This window comes from Pholis gunnellus (assembly GCF_910591455.1).
Source record: "Pholis gunnellus genome assembly, chromosome: 2".
In the NCBI taxonomy this organism is placed as follows: domain Eukaryota; kingdom Metazoa; phylum Chordata; class Actinopteri; order Perciformes; family Pholidae; genus Pholis; species Pholis gunnellus.
Genome location: NC_136536.1, coordinates 10,462,818 through 10,487,791, shown reverse-complemented (window position 1 = coordinate 10,487,791; position 24,974 = coordinate 10,462,818). Strand labels below are relative to the sequence as shown.

Here is a 24,974-nt window from a genome sequence, read left to right as displayed (position 1 = left end):
ATGAGGTCATATAAAGTGGACGAGGTACCAGATCTGACCACAAACAAGCAGCTATACACATACAGAGCGGACTGGTTACTATAAACAAACTGTGAACCGAATAACGATCATGTCTGTTTCATAATCACCGACATCACAATACATCCTGTGATAATTTCTGGCAATATATGAAGTTTTAATTGCCATTCACTAATTGGGTGAACTACCACACAATAAATAAATAGGCAATGGTGGAAAGTAACACAGTACATTTACTCAAGTATGTACTTTAGTGCAATTTAGAAGTAATTTAAGTGTTTACATTTATTGTATATTTATACTTCTACTTCACTGCAATTCGGAGGTACATATTGCACTTTTTACTCGACTTCATTCATCCGACAGATAATAATCACTGGTTACATTGAAGATAAAGATTATATAGAAAAAAACAACAACATATGATATGCTTATAAAATGTAATACTACACCAATGTTTCCCAAACGTTTGGGCTCCTGGCCGGTTGGGGCTCCTTGTCATGTTTCTGAAGAGGTCAAATTAGAGACAAGCCTAGAAAATTAATCTAAATTTGTGTAGCAGAAATGTGTCTTTTCTTCTTCTTGTAATGAAGTATTTTCACATTGTTGCATTCGTACTTCCTCTTGGATGCATGCTTACCATCATGGCACCTGCACACTACAATCCCATTTCCTTGAGGAACAGTCCTATTACTCTCCTTTTCTGACGTGTAGCCTATCTCTCCTCCTCTCCCAGCCAACACGTCAGTCTCAACGGTAACGGACTCACACGCGTCCACCGGCCGGTCAGCGGTCTCTGTGACCCCCGCGGTTACGAATGGCACAGACTGGGAGCGCGATGCTCCTCTGGCTGTGGCCGAGGTCGTGGTGCTGACGGTCATCTTGGTGATGGCGCTGCTCGGTAACGGGCTGGTGCTGGTAGTGTTGCTGAGGCGGAGACGACACCACAACCCGCTGCACCAGTTCATGCTCAACCTCTGTGTGGCCGACCTGGTGGTGGCTCTGTTCCAGGTAGGAGAGTCGCAATATACCGGCAGTGATGTTTAAAAATGAAATACTGATATCATGTTAATAATAAACATGTGAAAATATGTTTAAAAATATCCAGCGCCTCTGAAATACTTTTTTATACACACACACACACACACACACGCACGCACACACACACACTGGGTGCATCCCCTCCCTGCATCTCACTCCCCCCCTCTTCTCCCTCTCTGAGGTGTTGCCCCAGCTGGTGTGGGACGCTAAAGGCCACTTTCCTGGCCCGGACATCCTGTGTCGCCTGGTGAAATACCTGCAGGTCCTCGGGATGTTCGGCTCCTCCTACATGATTGTAGCCATGACGGTGGACCGACATTACGCCATCTGCTGCCCCCTGCTGGCGCACCGCAGCGGGGCCACCCATCGCTGGAACCGCTTCATACTGCTGGCCTGGGGTCTGTCGCTGCTGCTTAGCCTGCCACAGGTAGGGAGACACAGGTAGGGAGACACAGGTAGGGAGACGCAGGAAGGGAGACACAGGCAGGGAGATAGACGATCTGTTAAGGCTTCACATACCGAGGGTTCGATTGTTGCTAAAGTTTAACATTGTGATTGTCCTTGAATATTAATCCAAATATAAAGCTAGGAATCTCTGTCTGTACCTGTGTGTGTGTGTGTGTGTGTGTGTGTGTGTGTGTGTGTGTGTGTGTGTGTGTGTGTGTGTGTGTGTGTGTGTGTGTGTGTGTGTGTGTGTGTGTGTGTGTGTGTGTGTGTCTGAAGACCGTTCATACGATGCTGGGGGCCTTAAGTACAAAAAAATCGTATACAAATTTTGTTTAAAATAAAATAAATAATTCTGTACCGTAGTTTCCTCATTGGTATCACATTTTCTTCTCAGTATACTTTTGTAAAAACACTTTAGATTTAGTTCCCTCAAAGTAAGATGGCGGCCCACACACCTCTTTACCCCTCCAGGTTTTCATCTTCTCCAAATCAAAAATGTCTAACGGTGTCTACGAGTGTTGGGCCAACTTTGCCGAGCCCTGGGGCCTCAAAGCATACGTGACTTGGATGACCCTGGCTGTCTTCATCCTCCCGGTCCTCATCATCACCGTCTGCCAGGTAGAGGTGGACGAACCGGACCAGGACAGAATTTATTTATACACACTGATGATGATTTTAATACAGCTCAACATCACTAAATGTCTCATTTTCCCTCAGGTGCGAATCTTCATGGAGATCCACAACAATCTGTACCTGAAGTCAGAGCGCCGCCTGTCCCCCGCCTCCCTCCCTCCATCCAGACGGGACAGCCAGAGAGGAGGAGGAGGAGGAGGAGGAGGAGGAGGAGGCAGCAGAGGGAGGTCCAGTCTCTCCCTGTATGTTTCACCACTCATGTTCAACAACCCCGGGAGTGACACCAGCTTTGACCCCGGATCCATCTATCAGCACCCGCCCATTGGTCCACACAGCATGGTGTCACATTGTGATATTCACACCTGCACTGCTGTTCCCCCAGGTGAGATCCACACAGACTGCCAACTCTTGAGTTATTCTGTTCTATTGTGGCAGATGTTTTAACCCTTTTCGGTTCACGCATCCGCATAACGCATCTTGTGTTATGCCCGTCTCCTGTTTTCCTGTCAGCTGAGCTGCAGCCCGATGTGCTGCCGGGCCCTGTAGCGCCCTCTGCTGTCTGCTGCCCCCCGCCCAAAGCCCCCCCGGCCCGTGGTGGAGAGGTATCAGCGGCCATGTCCAAGACAGTGAGGATGACGCTGGTCATAGTGCTCGTGTACTCGCTCTGCTGGGCCCCTTTCTTCAGCGTCCAGCTGTGGGCCGCCTGGGACCCCAACCCACCTCAGAATGGTAGCACTTGTCCCACCAAACATGTTACTGTATTTATGATTGCGTTGGCTAAGGTTTCATGATAGTTTGGCACTTTTCCTTTTAACACAAATGTCTGTCCTCACATACAAAGTGTCTATTGTATGCAGGGGTGGAACTGAAACATGAAAAGTAATGCAGTTTTTGTATTAGTTAGTACTTTGAAACTCGTTATGCGATGATTGATTAAACGTTCCTCTTGAATAGAAAATGTGCCGGTATTTTAAAAAGAACGATTTCATATTGAGTCGGGTTTGACGTATTTTGATAGTTAGTGTATGTATAGAAAGAGTTCAGAAAAAGTATCTCAAGTATACCTGTAGGTAAACGCTTGTTAGCAATCGTAAAAAAGTTACTAAGTCAGATTCTAAACTACGTTATTTTCATTTGCAGAGCATCTTCATACAAGACTTTCTCTTCATAATTTCAAACACTGACTTCTGCATACATTTTATACTCACAGGGGCCACCTCTCTGAATTGAGTACTTTAACTTTTGCACTTTATTTCAATTTTCCTGCTAATAATTTTGTACTTTTAAGTAGTAATCTAGTATTTTGCAGTGTGGAAATGGTACTTTTCAAAGCGTCGGACTACTTCTTCTATCACTGAATTTGATCAGGCATGTCCAAACTTCTTCATGTGTGTGTGTGTGTGTGTGTGTGTGTGTGTGTGCGTGCAGGTGTGGCGTTCACCTTGCTGATGCTACTGGCCAGTCTGAACTCCTGCACCAACCCCTGGATCTACTCCACCTTCTCCAGCAGCATCTCTCTGGAGCTCCGCTTGCTGCTGCTCTGTCGCACTCACTCACAGCGCCGGGGCTCGTTACCCAACGACTCCACCACCACACACACCTCCTACTGAACAATACACACCATCAACACAATAGGCCCGGAAGGAACTATAGTCAATGAACAGCAGCTCTCTTTCTTGTCCAGGCGAGATAGCGTGGTGTGGAGGATACAATCCACCTCCCAGCACCTCTAAAGTTCACTCATTCACAAGTTGTATCTCATGTATTACGTTATATTAATCCGCAATAAAACCTAAGTGCAGAAAGACATTTCTCCATTTGGAAGGTTGTGTACCTGACAAGCAACCAGCAGAGACTCTAGTCTAGTCTAAAAAAAATATTTGCACACGAACCCACATAAAATCACAACTTACTTGTCATTTTTAAACGCAGTTTTTTTTTATAGAAATAAAATAAACAAGCTATAATGTGTCCATTAGCGTGCTTTAGAGGTGCTACACCAGCTCCTTTTGGACAGGGCCAGCTGTTTCCAGTATACTAAACTAAGCTAACCTGCTGCTCACTGGGCAAGAAGGCAAATATGTCAAACACGGCTAATCATATTTTATTCCCCACAGTGTTGAACTATATTCCTGTAAGAACAACCAGTAGCTTAGATGCAAACCACGGCCATGTATTTTATAAAGTGTAATTATTGTAAAAGCAAGTGTTTGGGTGATTTTTACACACTTGACTGAAAGAAATAAAATCAATTTTCTTCTCGTTTTTTCGACAGAAAATAAATAAAAGAAAATGTTTAAAAAAAAAATGTTTATTCACTCTCTCAACAGTCATTAAAACAATTCATACATACACATAAAAGAAAACTGCCACAACCCCCCCCCCCCCCCGTGGAAAACATTAGCATTCACAGATTTCAATGAAATGATTTAGTTTCAGTCTTTCAAAGTGTCACCTTCATTTTCAAATACTTGGATCTGAGGCAAAATAACTAAAGGTTTACATGAATTTTGAACCAGTGTAAATCCAATTTGCCTGATGAATAACAGTATACTTTACACCCATAATGTGATGAGTCCGCTGTTACTGAAGGGAAATCAGGGTTTAGAGCAGGAAACTGAACGAACTGAGACAGCAGATCATGTCTCTACTTCTTCCCCTCAAAGACGAACCTGTCCACTAACGAGAGGAATTAGTCTCCATTGGTACCGACAGACTTCTGTCAAATGACTTTTTATAATTTACTATCAGACAACAGCTTAGAATTTGTAATTAATTGGTTTGAAAACGAATACTCACATTTGGTCAGTGAAATGACCAAACCTTTGTTCACACAGGCTAAACAGGAAGCACACAGTGTAAACGTTCATCCTTTAACACATTTATATTCCCACTTAAATGTAAAAGTTAATACAAAATAAAGTAGTGTTCCATTACAGAAACATAACAGTTGTATCTTTCATTTGAAGAAGTTACATTTCTTTCAGATTATAAAAGATAAAGCTGGTTATATTCTATATTTTTGCTATTGTCAACAGATCCTATGTTAATCCATCTCTCTTTCTGGTTTCCTCTTCCTGTCTGTGGTTCTGTAAATCCATTAAAACAGGTTACAAATAAACATATTTCCCTAAACAGCTGGGCAGTTTTAAGTAATATAGTGCATTTGTTTGGGACTATTTTCTTCAGCAAATGAATACACAGTGAGAACAAAGCAGTGAATGTGGGACTGAGTCAAAATAAACAATATTAAATACACCAGGCATTGATACACAGACAATAGTTGTGGGTAGAATCAATTAATTATTGGTTTTAGTCTATTTGTGGGATTTGTTGACAAAAAAATTCATCCCCATCCTAACCGTCTAAATCTTTAAATGAAAAGTCTGTAGTGAAACAACAACAACATCAAAGTTATAAACATCCTTCAAAATTATTACTTATTTTCAAAGTTGTAAACAAAATGTTTAGTAATAATTACAGTTCAGTGGTTAAAGTGGGGTTGTATAAGCTACTCAGCAGTCAGTGTATCATAGACACCTACAAATATCAGTATCAGTTTAAGTGTAAACTATATTGATCGATTTTATATACCGTGCTGTCAGACAGCCCTATCTGATGGGGGACTGAAGGCGTGATACCAGATAAAGATATTAGTTTGTTTGTGTTATTGTGTGAACCCAAACTGAACCTTCAACACTGAAGTCACACTAGAACACAAACTAAATGACAGATGAAGGCAGCGCTAGACCAGCAACTACTGAGGGCTGCCTGGTAAAATGACGCAAAGATGGATTCCACAGCTTCCGTTCCCGGTCAGACAGGCCTGTCTGACAGCAAGGAAATATTCTAAATATAGCGTACACTTTGCTCCCGTGCTGCTACTCCTGACATCTACACACTGCGTCCCTCATACAGCCCCACTGCAAAACAGCCAAACTATCCATTGAAACATTCTCCACCAAGCAATATTTAGAGGAATGTATAAAGAATTAAAACTCTTATACCAAATTGTGAATTATTCAAAACGTGTATTTATTTTCCCAAAAATGAAACGACGCCTATTCAGGCTTAAGAGGTCTCGTGTCTTCTGTTCCCTTCAGTCTGAACTCAACAACTTCTCTGACAAATGTTTGCAGTAAAGTCACTCGCTGATCAATGCAGCACTATTCACCGAGTGTCTGTGATTGAGCTAAAAGCATTATAGATCTGATATGACACATTCTGTTCAGTTCAGAGACAAACTGGGAGACCAGTTTGATCATTTAAAAACAGTAGAAACTGTCTGCTCTCTCTCTCTCCCTCTTTTCATTCAAACACTTCAAAATCCAATACTTGTCAAGATTGTCATTAAAAAAGTAGCTTTTTTAAGATATAACTGTAAACTACAATGTGTTATTTGCAATAATAATAATAAAAAAACACTATCAGCTACGCAACTCCTATAATCAAATATTATGAAAATTTAGGATTGCGAGTGATTTAGTCCCCCCCCCCCCGAATTTGGCACCACAGCCGGGCAGTTCAGAGCACCACATACACACCTCGTCAGCCCATCCACCTGGTTCAATAACAGCCTTTTACCCGTCCCCTCCGAACAACAGCGCGTGGTGTAATTTAATATCGTGACTGCTGGTTACACAGCAGGTAGGTCTGTGGGGCGTCACCGTGTGACCACTGTTCCTTCCAACGTGTCTTTATCAACACGACGATGCACGAGCTGCTGTGGTCGGAGGGCGTAGAACACAGAATTACACACAAAGTGCACAAATATTTATGTACAAGCAAAAGGTTAACAGTGACTCTGCACTGTGACCCGCTAGACTTTTCAAAAGATTCCTACATTAGTTCTCAACTTCCTTACTTTCCTATATCTTTGCATTGTTAAGCAGTTTTTGCTCTTTATGTATACGACTCAGCGTGAAAATGTTACGACTCCCTCCGGTGATGAACTTCCTCCCAAATTGTTCTTCATTTTTTAGCAGAAATCTACATAAAAACCCGGGAATTTTGCCCTCTGATCCAACGTGTGAACAGATTTACTGTATCTACATTAATATGAATGTGTCCTTTTAATTCATGTCCAGCCCTTGAGAAGTGAAGCAATGTAAGTATGTAGTATGTGAGGGTAAAAGTACAGCATTTTTGTACCGTTTGAGCCTCAGCTTGACTCGTCGTCGAGTGTTTCTGAGTGTGAGGGGTTCTGAACCCTTACGGCTGGCTGACCCTGAGACTAAAGTCCTTATTAGTTTACTGGATTATTATCTTACAGTCATTCTGTCTGTTGTGCGTCTATCTGGTGTTTATATATATATATATATATAAATGGTGTACTCCTGGAGGACTTGAGTTCACAAAAGGCACGTCAAAGAGGTGTCGACGAGGTGAAAAGCAAGTCTCAGTTTTTATAAAAAATAAAAGTAAGTTTCTATGGCTTCAGGGTTGTGTACACGGATCTCATCTCTCTATTAAGACGGCGTGTGGCTGCTGCAACTCTCGTGTGTGTTTCTGTGAAGTGTGTGCGTCCTTCTTGAGTCTGTTTTTTTTAGTTTTCATGCACCGGGTCCTCGTCCATCTTGGCAACTTCCTCCAGCATGACATCAGCTGGCCCCGCGTTCTCCTCCTCGTCCGATTTTGACGGAGAGGGAGGCGCCAACATGGCGATTCCCTCCTCCTTGGCCTCCTCCCTCTCTTTTTTCGCCTCGTTTTTCTTCTCCCGCGCCAGCAGGCGGTAGTTGATGCCCATCCCCACAAAGAGGATCAGACTTGCGACAATGAGGATGATGCCGGAGGAGATGTAGGTGTAGTCATAGTGCTGGTAGTAGTCATAGAAACTACCTGAAGGGGGACAGAAGAGAGAAGAGTCAGATTTAACATTCATTTTGACCATGTTTTTATCACTGACCATCACTGGCCTTTATATCCTGCATATGTGTGTAATGTATTCTTAGAAAAACTATTTTTGAGAGGAGAGAGGAGTTTACGCCGTCTAAATAAATACAACCTTCCACCCGTCCCCTTTTCCTGTCATACATGTTGGATGTTTTACCTGTTAGCGGTGGGCCCAGCAGCACCGGTCCACACTCCACTATGGTGACCAGACCCACGGCTGAGGAGAACCTCTGAGCTCCCACCAGGTCCATCAGTGTCTCAAACAACACCGAGCTCAGCCAGCCGAAGGCAAAACCGAAGAAGATGGCGTACACGACAAATCCCGTGTAGTCCACCGACAGCGGCGCCAGCACGTGGCACACTCCGTTGTAGAGGACGGCAGCGGCGAAGAAGTACTGTATCCTGGGCCGGACCCACTTGGTGTTGGCCAGCATGCCCATGGAGGGCCGGGCGAACATGTCGACGAATGCCAACACCGACAGCAGGAAGGCCGCTTTCTCTTTGCTGATGTCCTTGCTCTTGGCGTAGTTAGAGAGGAAGACGAGCGGAGCGAAGAGGCCGAAGAACATGATGACGTTGCCGAACAGGTAGAGCAGGAAGCCGCGGTGTTTGAACAGCGTCAGGTCGATGAAGGAGTTGATGGTCTGCAGGACCGTCTTCTTTGGCTGCGGCTGTACCGACTCCACCACCGCCTTCACCTTGTCCGCCTCCGTGTCGGGTGAGGGCGGCTGCACTGTGGGGGCGAGGGGGCGCATCAGTGCGCCGGCCACGCAGCAGTTGAGCAGAAGTCCTCCCAGGATGAGGAAGCTGCCTCTCCAGCCAAACGCATCGTACAGCCACGAGTTGAGAGGAGCCAGGGTGGACAGGAACACGGGGCTGCCTGCCATCGCGATGCCGTTAGCGATGGGACGCCGCTTGTAGAAGTATTTACCGATCATGGTGAGGGCTGGATTCAAGTTGAACGCCAGTCCCAAGCCTTCAGAGAGAGAGAGAGAGAGAGAGAGAGCGAGAGAGAGAGAGAAGGGTGGGAGGGGAAACAGAGGAGGCATAAGCAGAAGATGACGGCAAACAAAACAGCCGTCCACATACAGGTAAAGTGAGAAGTTGGATGTCATTTATATTCAACATGTGGTTAAGGAAATGTGGGGAATAGAATTAAGAGAACTGAAGCAAAGAATAGCAGAAGAACACATAAAAGTACAACATATGGTTGTTGCGTCACATTTCACGAAAATGACCCTGTCTCTAAATATATGAGAATTGAGAAGTCACAATACTGATCAATGGACTATAAAGCTGGAAGACATCACCATGAAAACACTTGAATAAAGAGTTGTGTGCAGATATGTTTCAGTTTAAATGGACAAACTTAAAACAAACACCAGAGCCTCTGGTAAGTAAAGAGTGATTTGAACAACTACCCTCGACTCTGGTTCAACTTCAGAGGGTCCATTGATGTTGGAAGTGAGTGAAACACTGACCTCCCACTACTCCTATGAAGAAGTAGAGCTGCTGCACAGTGTTGCAGAAGGAGGCCGAGATGAGTCCCGTCGAGGCCAGAATACCTCCGACTAAGATGATTGGTCGACTGCCAAATTTGTTCACAAGGATGCTGCTGATTGGACCTGGAGAGACGTGTGAGAAGGAGAAGTGATATCATACAAAGCATTGATACATTATAGTGAATGAGACAAAAACAGGAGGATTTTCTACGTGTCCTGAACAAATGTAACGTCTTCTGAACTTGACAAAAAGACTTTTGAAGATGGCCTAAGCAGAGTGTAACAATTCATCTGCAGATTAATCAATAAATAAAATAAGTGTTTCTTGCAGCCCTATGCACATGAACATGATCTATGCAGGTAGTGACAAAGACGTACTGGAGCAGTTACAATGTGATTACATCAGCTCACCATTTAAACCTTTCACCAACAGGTGGTGCTATGGTGGTAAAAATAAAAGAGGGACAATGACTTGATTGTGTAACAGCAGCGGGTTGCATGGATGTTACATGGAGGAAGAGGGGAGAGAAGGAGGGAAGGGTGAAAGGGTGAGGAGGAGGGAGCCAGGCAGTGCAAGGTATGGAACATGTCAGAGTGGGAGGTTTCGTAGGAGAGGAGATAAAAAAAAGAAGTAGAGAAGGAAGAAAGGAGGAGAAGAAGAGTGAACAGAAGGGGAAAGGAAAGACAAGAAAGTGAGAGAAGACGACAAAGTAGAAGCAGAAGAAGAGAACAGGAGAGAAGAAGAAAAGATGAAGAAGAGAGACAGAGAAGAAGCAGAAGAAGAGAAGAAAAATCAATCCATCGTTATCTATAAAGCACCCTCTGAACAAATTAAATGCACTTCAAAGTGCTTTATAAGCAATTGATAAAACTCCGGTCACGTTAAAAGTAGTAAAATGTTTATACGACCAAAGATGATAAAATAATATTGATCGCCAATAAAAATGTGATCAACCAAAACAAGTCAGAAAGTTATAAAATGACAATAGAATAAGCACAAATAATGATTATAAAACACTACATGAAACCCAAACTAAATAGATGAGTCTCTGTATGTTCCAGCGACTTCAAGCATAATGACTTCACAAGCTTCACAAAAAGACTTTTGTTCTGCAACATCTAAAAGAGAAGAACTGGAGGATCCAAGGAGCCTTCCTGGTTCATAGATAGTCCCGCGGCCATGCAGTGCCTTAAAGACTTATAAACTAAGAGGGAACCAGTGTAAGGACTTAAGGATAAGAGCAGAAGAGAAGAGGAGGAAAGGAGAGAAGAGAAGAGAAGAAGAGGAAAGGGACAAAAGGAAATAACAGAAGAAAAGAGAAGAGGATAAGGGGGGGGGAGAAGGAAAGAAGAGAAGAGGAAGAGGAGAAGGGGAGAGTGGAGGCAGTCCACGTGCTCAGCTTGCGTGCCAGCCTCACTATGAATGGTCCTCACATGGACTCAGACTGAATCTATTCAGCAGCTCTATGTGCAACTGTACTGTTTCGCATTCCTCCGGCATCACTACTGAACATCATGTGCAGAGCTGAGACCACTATTGATTGACTATTTTGATTATCAACTGTTTTATTATAAAGAAAAGCCAAAACATTTTATTTTTTCCAGCCACTCAAATGAGAGAATGTGCTGCTTTTGTCTGGATAATCAGGAAGATTACATCAAAACAAATCTTACTGGAGCTTAAGAAATACAACCGTAGTGAAAATGAACGAGCGCTTATAGACCTCAGCTTGCTTTACGACAAAACATGAATTGCATTGTTGGTTTAGAAGTTGTTTTCCAATCCAGACAAGCTAACCGACTCTCGATCATTATTGAACCACAACGGTGCGATTAGGCTCTAAATATTGGGCCTTCTGCGGTCTACTCCGTGGCCCGATTTATCAGGTTTAAACTGTGATTTGTCATTCCACAGTATGTTCAGCTGATCATCTCACAATGACAACAATCGTTAGCTGCAGTCCTAATTATGTGTGGAAGAAGATGGGAAAACTAAGATAGCGGACACTGAGACGAATACCAAAAGAAAATATGAATGATCTGAATCAAACATCGCTACCGTTCTGCTCTCGGCTGGCATCCATTACCTGCCAACCAGCACGGGGGGGCCCTTCACACAAACCACGGTGGCTTCGCCCTTGAAACTTGGCAGCTGGCCACGGTGGACGGTGGACGGGGGGCGGGGGGGACGGGGGGGGGGGGCACTCTGGAAGCACGAGCGCTCACTCACGCACTCACTAAATACCGCTCTAGTTTCTGGTGCCGTGTCCGTCAACGAGGGTCTGACGAGCTGGCACAGAGCCCATCTTGGTGGGCTGCCTTGTTCGGGGCTGGTGGGTTTCCATGTTGCAGTCATGCAGGAGATAAAAGAGGCTCCACCAGAACACACATCGGACACGAACACAAGTGAACCTGTACAAGGACAGGAATGACTCTGCGTCCACTCCAACACTCACACACACATAGACAAATGAGCAGTGACAATCTTTGTTGCTGTATGGCGTCACACAAAGAGGGCAGTGAGTAGTGTCCTCCGTGACATTATATAAACGATCCCCCTCCCTCCATCTCTCTGGGAGAGAACAGAACACAGAGGAGGAAAAGAAAAGGTCCTCATCTTCACTCTGACACAGCGCCCACACATGATTAAAAGAAAAAACCCAACTGTGACGAGCTATTCCTCCGTCTAATTTTAGCTTTTGCTTCCTCCGACTGGGCAAAGTGTGTAGATTTGATTTTATATGACAATCTGGTCTTCGTTCATTCCATTCAGCCAGTCGTTACGGAGCAGATGCTCAGATTTAGTGGCCAAACGAAGAGGAAGAGGCAGAGCATCAGCTGGTGCTGAGTCAGTTCTACCAACAACAACAACAACACAACAGGAGAGGGACAGGAGAAACAGCCACACCAGTTAAATGCAACACATTACTTGCAGCACACAACATCCACCGATCTGAATTAAACCTTAAATAGTTTGACATTTTGAGGCAGCTTGAGGCTGCGTTGCACCAACAAGGATTATGTTTTAAACACTATTAAATCAGTGCTTAACTTTGAATCATGTTGCACAGAACATTTAAACTAGCTTCATATTGAGGTGACATTTAAACCTCTCTTTAACATCTGTTTAGTTTTTACTCTAAACCTAGATTAAATGTGATCCAGAGTTAACTTTAAACTCACACTTGAGGAGTTTTAAAATGACTGGCTGCCTCTTTGAGATGGATTGAGCAAAATAACATAGTTCCTCTGAGAAAGTTAGGAGTTAGAAGACTTAACTCAACACAGTTTGTACGATGCTGCTGCTGAATTGCTCTCAAGATGTTCCTGTTCAGCAAAGAAACTGCTGTGGAGCTTTATTATTTATTATAACACCTCTATGGCATCATGAAGTAGACTTTAAGGCTGCACAGTTGTACTAGAAAGCAGTAGATTGTAAAGCTGTACCTTGAAGTGGCTACTGAGTAGTTTATATGTGTTTATTAATTATTACCGTTGACAATAATTTCACTTCATAGTGTTTTTTCATTCTTTTGCTAAATCTGCTTAAATCTCAACTCTCATTCTCATGCTGAATCATATCAATATCCTGTAATCCCGAGCACCACTTATTGCATTAAAACAAGCTGATGTGCGCGCTCGCTCTCTCTCTCTCTCTCTCTCTCTCTCTCTCTCTCTCTCTCTCTCTCTCTCTCTCTCTCTCTCTCCCCTCTCTCTCTCTCTCTCTCTCTCTCTCTCTCTCTCTCTCTCTCTCTCTCTCTCCTCTCTCTCTCTCTCTCTCTCTCTCTTTCTCTCTCTCTCTCTCTCTCTCTCTCTCTCTCTCTCCATACAAGAAGAGAGAAATCCCACAGATCATAAGAGAAGTCACACACACTGTGAGGCTGTGACCAGTAAACGTAAAGTGACAATAATCTAAAACAAAATCCTGAGGAATTAAGAAAATTAAAACGATGTTTTTGTTTGTAATTCCAACACACCCGTAAAGCCATGAGGCCTGTATTTGTTGCCGCGTGTTTCATGCCTTGAAACTAATAAACAAAAGAGGTGAAAGGATCACACTCTTCCTTCATGCCGAGCATGCTGTGCATTTTCAAATGGTTCACACTATTAGTCAGCGTTCACTGACGCCATCCAGACACAATAGTGTGTGCGTGTGTTTGTGTGTGTACGTGCCTCATGTGTAACTAGTGAGTAATGTGGTTATGCTAAATCACGCCCTACGACTTCACTCCTACAGTACAAGCCAGCATCATGACGTCAGTAACTGGTGAGCCGGCTGATTTTTTGAAACAGGGGAGAAGAAAATTGAAGAAATGGGCCGAAAAGAAACTACTTCAACATCTGGCTCCTGTTACGCAATCTCACTCCTCCCCTCGGTTTCCCCCTCAGCAGTTTCCTCTCCTAAACCTACTGTGAGCTGGCACGCAGCTCTGAAGAGGATGAAGGAGTAAGTGGAGGGAACAGAGACCATTTTTAGATACAAACGGAGACGGAGAGAGCAAACGAGATGACGGCCTCTTGCTTTAAGGGTGTGCTGGTTATCAGATACACTGGGGGAGAAGGAGTGAGTTTGAATAAGGACGGAACTCGCTTTGTGTCAAGAGACAGAAAGAGAGAAACCTGATCTGAAACTAGAGCAGAGTTTTGCTTTCCTAAATCCTCCCTCAACATGTGAATGAAAGGCTGTTGTTCCAGCAGTGCAAATAAAAGAGCCAGTAAAGAGGTACTGCACACTTAAACATCTTTTTTGAGCTGTAACGCATTTCTATATATTGGTATATACCCGCCATCTACTGTTTAAATCAGCCCCAAACCTTAAGGCCAATGCGATGATCAAGTCGACCGGTTGGGACTGATCTATGTCATAAAATGTATATGAAAGAAGAACGTTAACCTCTAATCAGAGGCCACACAGATGTAACTGAACAACTGCTGCCTCAGTCCCTCCCCGCCTATCGGATGGGTCTGGTACAGCGAATATTTGTAAGCACTGGCAAATGTAAAAAACTATACAGAAAATGAAAATGAATGCAACAACACAGCCTTCCATAACTTTCTTGAGGGACTTGTCTGAAGGAATTGAGCCATCTACCTCTTCCAGTTTATCTTTAATGACTTCATGAACGTCAACATTTTTGTGGACCTTATTAAACTTGTTCCGTCTGTTCTCTTCAGCCCACATGTCAAGCAAACATTCAGATTTCTGCAGAAGTCCGTCCTCTCCCACTCATGTCAACCGGTGTCCATTTCAACAAGTGCAACCTGCGCATGCAGCCTGTAATCTACTGTGTTTTGGTTTGGGTCGGATTATGTTCTCACTGCAAGCGAAACAATAAGAGGGTTCGTTTGGAAACCGAGGTCACGCACCAGAGTACGATGACTGCAGTCACAACGGGTTGAACCGCACCGGAGTGTGATTAAAACAGCCCGAGTGTTGGCTTGTTAAAGAAAACACAATCGCTAGTGCCACCATGAAGTTCACATTTGGGTTTTTCAATTAAATATCTTGACAACTCTTTTGATTGCAATCCCTATTTTTGTATTTTGTAGATGTTGCTATAGTTGTTATGCCTTCTCCTACAGCATACTGTAAACCTTGTGACAGAAAGGAATGTGGTCATTAATTCAATGTCTTGTTTATCTCCAGCAGCTTTAGTCGGACTGCAGTAGGAAAACTATGTGCGCCTTGTTTTCATATCTTGTTTGCAATCACTCCAGAGTATCCATTTCTCACATTGTCCCCTGCTCTCCCTTCAGCAGTAAGTGTTATTCAAGCTGTGACTGAATGAGAGAGAAAGCGTACGCAGATGGAAAGTCGAGACGCAACCTCTGGGCTTGTTTGTTTTTATGTTGCTTCAGTGAAGGGTGAGAGATAAAGCGTCACGCTCAAGTCCCGAGAAGAGCAACAGGCTTAAGAAACACGACCAGAAAGGAGACGCCACAAGCAGCGAGGAGACGCCACAACCGGCGAGGAGACAACAAAACTGCAAGGAGACGCCACAACCAGCGAGGAGACAACACAACCGGCGAGGAGAAGCGGCGAGGAGACGCCACAACCGGCGAGGAGACGCCACAACCGGCGAGGAGACTACACAACCGGCGAGGAGACAACACAACTGGCGAGGAGACACCACAACCAGCGAGGAGACACCACAACCAGACACTATTTGAGAGCAGAGGTAAACACTTAATATTTTAAACTATAGCATCAATTATTAATGCTACAAGCTGTACAGCCCCAGAGTCTTGGTGTTGTAAAGACAGCATTGACTCGTGAGTGCAGAAATATCATGATGGCCATAATTGTTGGACGATATATTGTCCCATAGATAATTGTGTTAAATGGTCATCTAAGACCAATTTTACACAACTGACGTAATGATAATATAATAGCGTAATTATGCAAGGACACCCTTTCAATGGTCAATGTTGGTAATGTGAAAAAAAAATGGACTCTCGAGTTTTGTTAACAAAAGAATGCACTTAAAGATCAAACATTTGGCACAGGGGTGTAGAGTTATTCATTCCTGAAGAGGCAACATACTGCCAATCCACCATCTCAATAATCAGGACCTCTGATAACACAAAGGGCAAAGCAACAACATGTCAGCTATGAATTAGATTGTCACTTTTTGTTGCCACTGTTTTCAAACAAAGTCAACTTAAAGTTTGTCTCAAACGTATAATGGTGGGGTGAACCCAGCCGTTCAGTCTGGCAGAACATTTTTGTGTGAACAAACACGCATGTAAACACAACGGGCAACATCGAGGTCATGTCCATATATCGTAAGATAAGAAGTCGATAACATAATTATTGTAACATTATAATATGTCCATCTGGAAACTATAATATGTCCATCTGGAAACAAACTGGAAAAATAGAATAATAGGAATAAAGAAAAGTAAAATCCTTTTAAAACACACACACACACACATCACTCACCTCCAGCATACATGACAGCCAGCATGATGGAGGAGATCCAGGACACCTGACTGGGTGTGGCATCAAAGATGACCTCGATCTCTTTGAAGAACACAGTGATGGACTTGGGGAAGGCGTAGGAGAAGCCGATGGAGATGAAGGCCCCCAGCACCACCGCCCAGCCCCAGCCACCTTCAGGAGGGGTGTACACCACAGGCCCAGCCGGCGCTGGAGGCATGTCTGCTCACGAGGAAGACGAAGAAGAAGAAGAAGAGGGGACGAAAAGGCCGGACCAGGTGCACAGAGATCAGGACTCACAACCTGTTGGAGGAACAGAGCAGAGAGCTGGTAAATATCGACATAGATGGTGTAAGAAGTCGAGCACATATTTCATCCTTTGGTTCTTAGCATTTTTATCTAATTTGCTGCGAGATGAAATATGTAGGGGTGAGGAGAGGACGGGAGTGAAGAGTTGCACATGGAAAAATAAGGAGGAGGGAAACAAAATAGTTTGTGATGATATTTTCAAGTGCTGTCATGGTGAGGAAGAGCATCTCTGCCGGGCCACATGCCAACGTACCAGCAGAGGATAAGCAGATGGCAGATTTATCTTATTAAGCAGCACAGAAAGATTTGCCCATGACAACTTAGGTGTAAAATGATGATTTTCCCCGATGTAGTTTGGAGCTGGTGAAGCATACTAAACATCCGGTGATCGGTGTCTTTTTGCCATTTTAACCAGTGCAAGCACACCGAACCACAGAAGGGATGGGGCAAATACATCAATTTACATAGAGAGTGTCTGCAAGAATGGACGCTCCTGGTCAAAGCATGCGTTCCCCTGGTGGACAAGCTGCAGCTAAAAAAACCAAAATGTGTCCTGTTTACTTTTACTTTTCAAGACAAAAGCATGATCTACGTGTTTAGACTCCTTTAGTAGAAGTACATTAAAATAGACTTTCTAAATGTTTCTCCATTGCCTCCATAAAAGTAATTTCTGCACCACTGCTGTTTCGGTTACATAACGTTATTATAAAATACAAAAATACATTTGACAGTGATGACATCAAATTAAATGAATCTATGTGTCCCGAAATCAAGAGTGCAGAGAGAATGAATTTAATATAAAACACTTGAGCAGCAGCCAGATAGAAAACTATTTATAATGTCAGTGCAAAAAAGTGTTTACTTTAAAGAGGCATCAATCAAACCAGCATGGTCTGTAATCAGGACTGAAACTCAAGTATGGAATAGGCCGTTATTCACAGCAAACACTTTGAATATGCCAAAAGAAGAAAAAGTCCAGATGTTACTGTTCTATAAGTGTCCCAGTCAGCCATGACAGTGTGACAGTGAGCCAGCATGCGTAACACAAACTACCTGACCCTCAAAAGTGGAATATACCCATCACAACATCCTAAAGCCCAAAGTGACATCTTCAAAGGTCTAGAGATATTCAGTTTACGACCACGCAAGACAAAGAAAAGCAGCAAATGCTCCAGATTCATAAGCTGGAACCAGAGAAGTTAGACTAATTATTTTTCTGCCGCGTCACGGAAAAACTAGTGTGTCGACTGTCATTCAGAGGAACCTGATGAACCAGTACTTTCAATACAACAATGAAATAATTTAGCAAACCTGATTGTCCGGTGACTGACAGCTCAACCTCGTCTCACGGTCTTCTAAGCAGCTGGAAACCAAACTATCTTAAGTATGTCAAAAACAGAACTCAATGCAGCATTTGAATAATCATTTTAGAAACATTTACAGTACGACACACCCACAGTTACCAGAACAGCTGGAGATCCATAAGCTTCCTCAATGAAAGCGTCCATCTATAGATGTCCTCGTTTCCCCATTTAGGCCGCACAGAACCCAGCTATTTGTGGTCCGCTCTCAAATCAACTCTGCTACTGTTTGGGCCATTTACCTTATATGGTCTCCGGATCACAAATCTGCAATCCACACAGGGACTTGACACTAAATCAGAGAAATGCTGAGTAATGCCGCCATAAGTGGAGATATAGAGAAAAACAACATTGGTCACATAAGCATATGTACTAAAATACTGCGAGAGGACCGACTAACCGTGTTCTAACTAATGAACAGCCAGGCGGCCTGTTTTCCTACATGGCGTTTAGCCTGGATCGTGCAGTAAACAAGCATTACACCGTCAGCCTGTAGCAGTACATCAACTGGTTAACTCAGCTCTGTGGTTCACAGTGCAGACAGATGATGCTCATCACGTGAAGCTAAACCTTGTGGCTTTCACTTCTCCCTGCTTCCTTTTTTCATGTTCATGTCTCCTCACCACAAAGAACACAACGCTTAGAAACCAATCACAAGGACTGACACATATGCTAACGCTACATAAACAAACACATGCATGAAGAAACATTTATAACAACTTAAACTAGTTATGCTGAACTGTTAAAGGGAGGACAAATGCATATTTGTCTCCAGTTAGAGAAAAGCTGGTCAAACACAGTGAGACAAATCAGATGTCTTTTTTAAAGCCACACATGTTTTGCACATTTTATTTTTATTCCCTGTTAATGCTGAGCTTTCAGTTATTTCCTTCCTTCCAGGCAGTTTCGGTTGATGAATGTGGGGGAACACGGCGTCTCAGAACTGTGCCTCTATAATTGAATGCAGCCAAACTTTTGCTCGAGGCAGGAAATCCATCTGTGAAGAGCGCGTCCGCTTTATCTTTGTCACAGTTACTTATGATTCTGTGAAGCAGCAACGCAGCAGCAAGCTGTGGGCTGTGAAGACACCTCTTCATGATTCAGGTTGGGGATTGAGAACTGGAATAGACTGGAACGGGTACAAATGTATTTTGGGGAATTCATTGACTGACAAGCTTTTTGATTCCGCTCACACACACAAACATACCATTCGACCTGTGTGATTCCTGAGGATGGAGCCATCGTATTCAAACCAACACCGTCCATTATTTACTTGCATAAAAATAATTTGACTTTAATATTTGATTTATTACAGTAAATAGCGATCACAATACCCTGCCTTTCAAACGGTACAGTACCCCTTTTCATTAGTGCCGATACTTGAAGAATGAGAGACGTATTTATTTACTTATGTGAACGCGTGAACACACTACACAATAATTCACTTCTGTTGTTTTATGACTTCTTTTCACATCCTCTATCTTTAATTGACATTGTCAAAACATGTTCTGTTTTTTTAACTAATAAAAAAACGACACATTTCAAAGTTCCATGTTGTAATTTATTCTTCCTTTACTTTTACTGATGTTTTCATCATGGACAACTTATTATTATTACAGGATCAGTATCGAGATACTTTAAGCAGGTCATGTATCGACATCTTGATTTTTGTATCGCAAGAGGTGAACTGTTCCGCACACAAACAAATCCACAGACTCAAAACGATCATCTTAAACTCACGACGAAATACAGAGTCGTGGTGAACTGTGAAAAATGCATCGGGTCGTATTTCCACGGATCTCGCCAATACTTTATCGATACATCTGTGAAACAAGAACGAACTATACAGTCTGAGCCAAAGCAGCCGAGGACACCTGAAGGCCACCGTAGTTCTCTAACACGATTAGGAAGGGGAGGGGTGAGCTGGGGGGGTTGGTTTTAGTTGGTTACAATCTGCAACACACCACTAGATGCCAGTACATCTTACACACTGGGCCTTTAAGTAAGGAGCCGGAAGTATTAAAAGGGTCCAAACTAATACAAGAGACACCCGCACACTTAGAACTATGCAGGTGACTATTCCTGTATTTTTACATATGGCAGAAAAAACAATATTGCAGTTAATATTATTATTCTTTTTTTCCCCAATATCGTGCAGCCCTACTTAGGACCAACAAACTGTCAAACGGATGATGTCAAAAAATCCAAACTGTCCGCAGATCCGATGATGTGCTCAAGCGGTTTCACTTCCTCGTTACTCGTCTCTTCTGTCAGTGGCTGTTGACACACAGACCTCAACAGTAACAGTCATGAAACAACTTCTACTTTCAGTCGAGTGTTGAGTGTGTGTCAGTACGTGAGAGCTCAGACTCCTCAAACCAAACTACAGTGCCACCATGGAAGTCAAAGCAGCCCGTCCGTGTGAGTGTGAGCAGGATTTTGTGCATTCATTCAACAGTAAACGTCACAAAATATATATAATTCATCTCGGCAGTCATCACTGCAGAGATTTGTTCCACTGGAGCTACAATTTAAGAGCGGAAAAGCAAGTATTATAGTGCTACTGAAAACTGTTCAGAATATTTTATCGAAGCTGCTGCTCTCCTTTTGTTCCCAAATAATCATTCTCAACACAACCTGCAACTGAGCCACAGAGGAACAGGAAACGTGTCTATGGACTAACATAAAATAAAATTTGACTAAATATATGGACTAAAGCTGGTCTATGCATTTTCCATGCTGTTATGTAGGCGACATTGCGCTTTACTGAATGGAGAAACAAACACAGGACGCTAAAAGATGCAGAAATATTCAAGTTCCTCTCTTCCTTGCGGCGCAAAAGCAATGTGCTCACTGTGCCTAAAAATGCAACGTCACTGCTGGTCTCAGCTGTCTGATCACGCACATTCATGTGACCTCGTTTTAGGTCACGCAAGGCAACAGGCCCAAAACACACAAACACACCGGCATTTATTTCACTTTCATATCTACGTGCCCGTGTTGCACATGTGGCAGAATGTGTGCCAGGACATCAACTGCCATGTCATCAAATTGGTGTCATTACAAATATTTGTCATGAAACCACTTCCACTGTCAACACTTCCGTGCAACAAATAACCCATGATACGAGGACACATCTACAATGACTTAAAAAGCAACTTAAAACCTTACTACCCACCACTCTTCCAGCTCAGATGGTGGATCCAGAGTCCCTCTATGAAGTGCATGTTTAGGATCCCTTTTACAGGGTTCTTGTTTTATAACAAATTAACTGGAAACTTTAAAAAGTAAGCCAAAGACGAGAGATTTCAACTAACCTATGAGGCCAATGTTTGCTTAATTAGCTAACCAGCTAACGGCTGATACAATCAACAAAGCGGCCGCCCCCGAGAAATAAGAAGTCTGCTTCTGTTGACCTCTCAATTTAAGGACACGTTATAAGTCTGCCACTGTCACCGTTAGTAAACTAAATACATTCAGTGTGAGGAAAGAAAGCGCGACAGGGCAAGCAACGGCAAGAAGCTTCGTAGGAGTTTTGTATGTCAGACACAGACGGCACCCAAATCAGTTGAACCAGTTGTTCCAGTGTAAGAGAGACAGATAATCAGTTCAGGGCCTGGCCTTCGCCAATGGGACTCTCCATCTCCCCCGAGGTCCCAGTGCTCTGTGCTGGAGCTTAGTTTGGGTGTGTGTGTGTGTGTGTGTCAGCAAAGCAGGACAACTCTTGAAGAGTTCTCAAAGAGGCCTTTCATTCTGCAACAACAAATGCTCCCTTTACCAAAGTGCGTTGAGGGGCTGGAGTTACCTGAAATGTCTTCAACGACAAATCAGATTTTCAGTAGAGGAAATGTTAGAACTAATATGTGCAAAATCCATATTCTGTAGGTTTTTCTTTCTTTCTTTTTTTTAACCGTTTGTGGGATATCTGACCCAATAATTACAGGGTTCAACTCCAGGACAAATATTGACACTACAATGATTAACATGTTGTCTGGCCAGCTGGGTTTCCCAAATTCTCTACGTAGTACACAAAAGACAGGATACTAGAAAACCTGTGATGACTGGGAAGGGAAGGAAGGAAGGAACTAAGGGGGCTTAGCATTATTCCTTTCCTTGAATGTGGGAAACTAAACAGTCATCATGACTCTGTGATTATTTGTACACAGTCAGCATGAAATATCTCTAAACTCTAATCACACAAATAACAAATACGACTTCAGTCCTATTACCGAGCACTATACATTTACTCTCTACAGCTAAATGGTTGTTAAATACTGGTCAGCTTAGCATTGACCACTCTAACCTCCCAGGCATGAACTAACTTCACTGTGGCCCCAGCCTTCTCTCAAACACTTCCGTAACCCTGAGTGCACTCCCAATGCGTGCACAGACAGTCACACACCCTTTGCTTGCTCAAATGTGCAGTTTGCCCGGCCTCAAGTTGTGCCTGGCCCGTACATGCATACCCACACATGAAGAAACCCGCTCGAGGACACTGTGTTGCACAGATTTTAATATTAGTTTTTCCTTGTGCAGAGCTTGTACTATATGAATTACACTTCATTTTCCAGATTTTGGGAGGCATGTGAACCGGGCCCTCCCAACAACAGATGTTTTAGCTCTATTACGCAACCACTCTGTCAAGTACAAACTATGATCGGAGGGTTTTTCCTTTTCCCAAAACAAAAAATGGTGAAATGTGGCCGGTTAACTTTGGTGATTTAAAGGCCAACAAATGAATAATTGAGGCCCGGCAGAGACAAACAACTTCAGGCCAAAGCTCGCCACACATCTGGTTCTACTCGTAGCTTTTCTTATTAATCTTTACCACACTTCCTTTCTCTCTCACACACCCCCACCCACCCACCCACCCACCCACACACACACACACACACACACACACACACACACACACACACACACACACACACACACACACACACACACACACACACACACACACACACACACACACACACACACACACACACACACACACACACACACACACACACACACACACACACACACACCACTGGTGTGTCTCCACTCATTTGCTCTCCCTTTCTCTCAGCCTCATGCTCACCAACATGCCTCATCTGTTCGCTGGATTTTATGCAGAATCTCTTATATTTACTCAAACATCTACGAACCAACTCTCTACTCAGTAACTGATGCACCTCCAACGTTTAAATACTCCCCATGTAATCCACTACTTGCTGCATTTAGGAAGTAGATATATCTTCCAACAGTAGAAAGCTATGAACGCAGCAGATCAGCCTGGGTGAAGGCGTGCTTATGAGTCAAGAAGCCTTTGACATTTTCCTGGCAATTCATAGCAATAAACATTATGCATAACAATAAAAATTGCACAATGGAGGATTGCTTTCTGCAGAGTCACTCTCGGGCACAAGGACAATACAAAAACACAACTGTATAGGTTTGTTTTGGAGGAGCAGCAGGAACCCGATGAGACGATTCCTGAGAACAGAAACTATTAAGATCTGAGTAATATAAAACAGGTTTGCAAACACCAAGAGGTAAATATTCAACTGTAAGCCCTACCCTTCTGAAAGCAGGGTGGACGTTATGAATCCTGCTCCTGTGCCACCACACAAATGGAAAATGACATAGCAATCACCCACTTTTTTTGTAAATATCCACTGGTAACAAAATGACAATGACAAAAAAAAACAATGAGGACTGCACGAGAAGGAACGCGTGTGGCTCTCGTGTGATCTCTCCATTGAGCTCCGACCAGCATGTGAAACCCATTCAGCCCTGAGCAGAATATTGAACACGTTAGGCCGCAGTCAGACACACTTTAAGTAGAAGTCACAGCTTACGGTGATCTCTCCGGTGCTGGCTCGGTGCCGAGACCCCACTGACTGACCCGGAGCGACGGGCTGCCGCTCAGCAGCAGACGGGTCAGATGCCGGGACGGTCCAGCCTCACTTTCTTCACGTGTGCATGTACAAATAGAGCCAGGAGCACGCCACGGTGAATGAAACCACTGTCGGTTTAAAGCTGACCGATGAAGCTGGTTGTAAATGATGTAACGTAAAGATGAAATAATAACGACAGCGGAAGCAGAGAAAGATGATGAAACGGGTGAAGCTAACGGAGGAGCGGAGCTAATTTACAACTTGAGCTATACTCACACGGCTCAAGTTGAGCTCGAGATGTGAGCAGGAGCACACACAAAAAAAAGAGCCGTTTAATTCAGCAGCAGCCTCTTTGTCTCGACGGTTAGTCCACCGCACGCTCGTCCACTCACCGAGGGTGTGTGTTGAGGGGATTCGGCTTTCTCCGGTGGAGGCTCGGTTCAGCTGAGAGTCGGTGTCTCCCGGACACGGGGTGTCCTTGAGCCTGACAATGGCCACACGTTGATCCTCCAGCAGCAGCTCGGGGGTACCACCGCCACACACACACGCACACACACACACACACTGAACAACTTCTGGGATGGTGATGATGACACCGCCACCAGCACGCATGCGTACGAGAGCGTGAGCGGCAGCAGAGGAATCTGTTAAAAAACGCACGTGCAGTAGCGTGTGGAACTGTAGAGGCAGGCGCGGTTTAAATAGTGGTGGAGGAAGTACTCACATTGCAGAAATACTCTGTTGCGAGTAAAACATCCTGCAAAAGTACTCATTATGCAGAACGGACTTCTTTTAGAATATATTATATCACTGGATCGTGAATACATTAACGTGTACATTTCCTAAATGTTGCAGCTGATCATATAGAGCTTCATTTAAATACTTGATACACTGATGGGTAGCTGTAATGTCCCGTTGTAACTCATTCATACAAATACAACTGTGC

The 24,974-nt window shown here is 43.6% G+C and overlaps 2 protein-coding genes across 4 annotated transcripts; one reads left to right on the top strand and one right to left on the bottom strand.

Moving 5' to 3' along the window:
* Positions 1–3,749, top strand: LOC306708198 (vasopressin V2 receptor-like; the record flags this gene model as incomplete). The annotated part of the gene is made up of 7 exons (XM_079175968.1): positions 1–24; positions 733–1,029; positions 1,241–1,486; positions 1,978–2,124; positions 2,224–2,521; positions 2,650–2,868; positions 3,568–3,749. The coding sequence occupies 7 exons, from the start codon at positions 1–3 to the stop codon at positions 3,747–3,749; spliced, it is 1,413 nt and encodes a 470-aa protein (XP_079032094.1).
* Positions 3,750–4,531: 782 nt separating this feature from the next.
* LOC306705152 (monocarboxylate transporter 1-like) lies at positions 4,532–24,559 on the bottom strand. Of its 3 annotated transcripts, none has more exons than XM_079171852.1 (5): positions 24,421–24,559; positions 16,477–16,776; positions 9,513–9,656; positions 8,189–9,007; positions 4,532–7,977 (listed from the first exon to the last, which is right to left on the bottom strand). In XM_079171852.1, exons 2-5 carry the CDS (start codon positions 16,691–16,693, stop codon positions 7,685–7,687), a joined length of 1,473 nt encoding a protein of 490 aa, XP_079027978.1. In that variant the 5' UTR covers positions 16,694–16,776; positions 24,421–24,559; the 3' UTR covers positions 4,532–7,684. The 3 variants fall into 3 exon arrangements, with proteins under 3 accessions (XP_079027978.1, XP_079027980.1, XP_079027979.1); XM_079171854.1 differs by having other exon boundaries at positions 8,189–8,977; XM_079171853.1 differs by lacking the exon at positions 24,421–24,559 and adding an exon at positions 24,305–24,377.
* Positions 24,560–24,974: the final 415 nt, after the last annotated feature.

Bases quoted from the DNA above. Each gene is read 5' to 3' on its own strand.
- LOC306705152 (XM_079171852.1), bottom strand. From the start codon at position 16,693: ATGCCTCCAGCGCCGGCTGGGCCTGTGGTGTACACCCCTCCTGAAGGT. The intron at 9,008-9,512 runs GTCAGTGTTTCA...CTCTCTCTGAAG, and splicing joins CTTCATAGGAGTAGTGGGAG to GCTTGGGACTGGCGTTCAAC. The intron at 7,978-8,188 runs GTAAAACATCCA...GTCCCCCTTCAG, and splicing joins GCTGGGCCCACCGCTAACAG to GTAGTTTCTATGACTACTAC.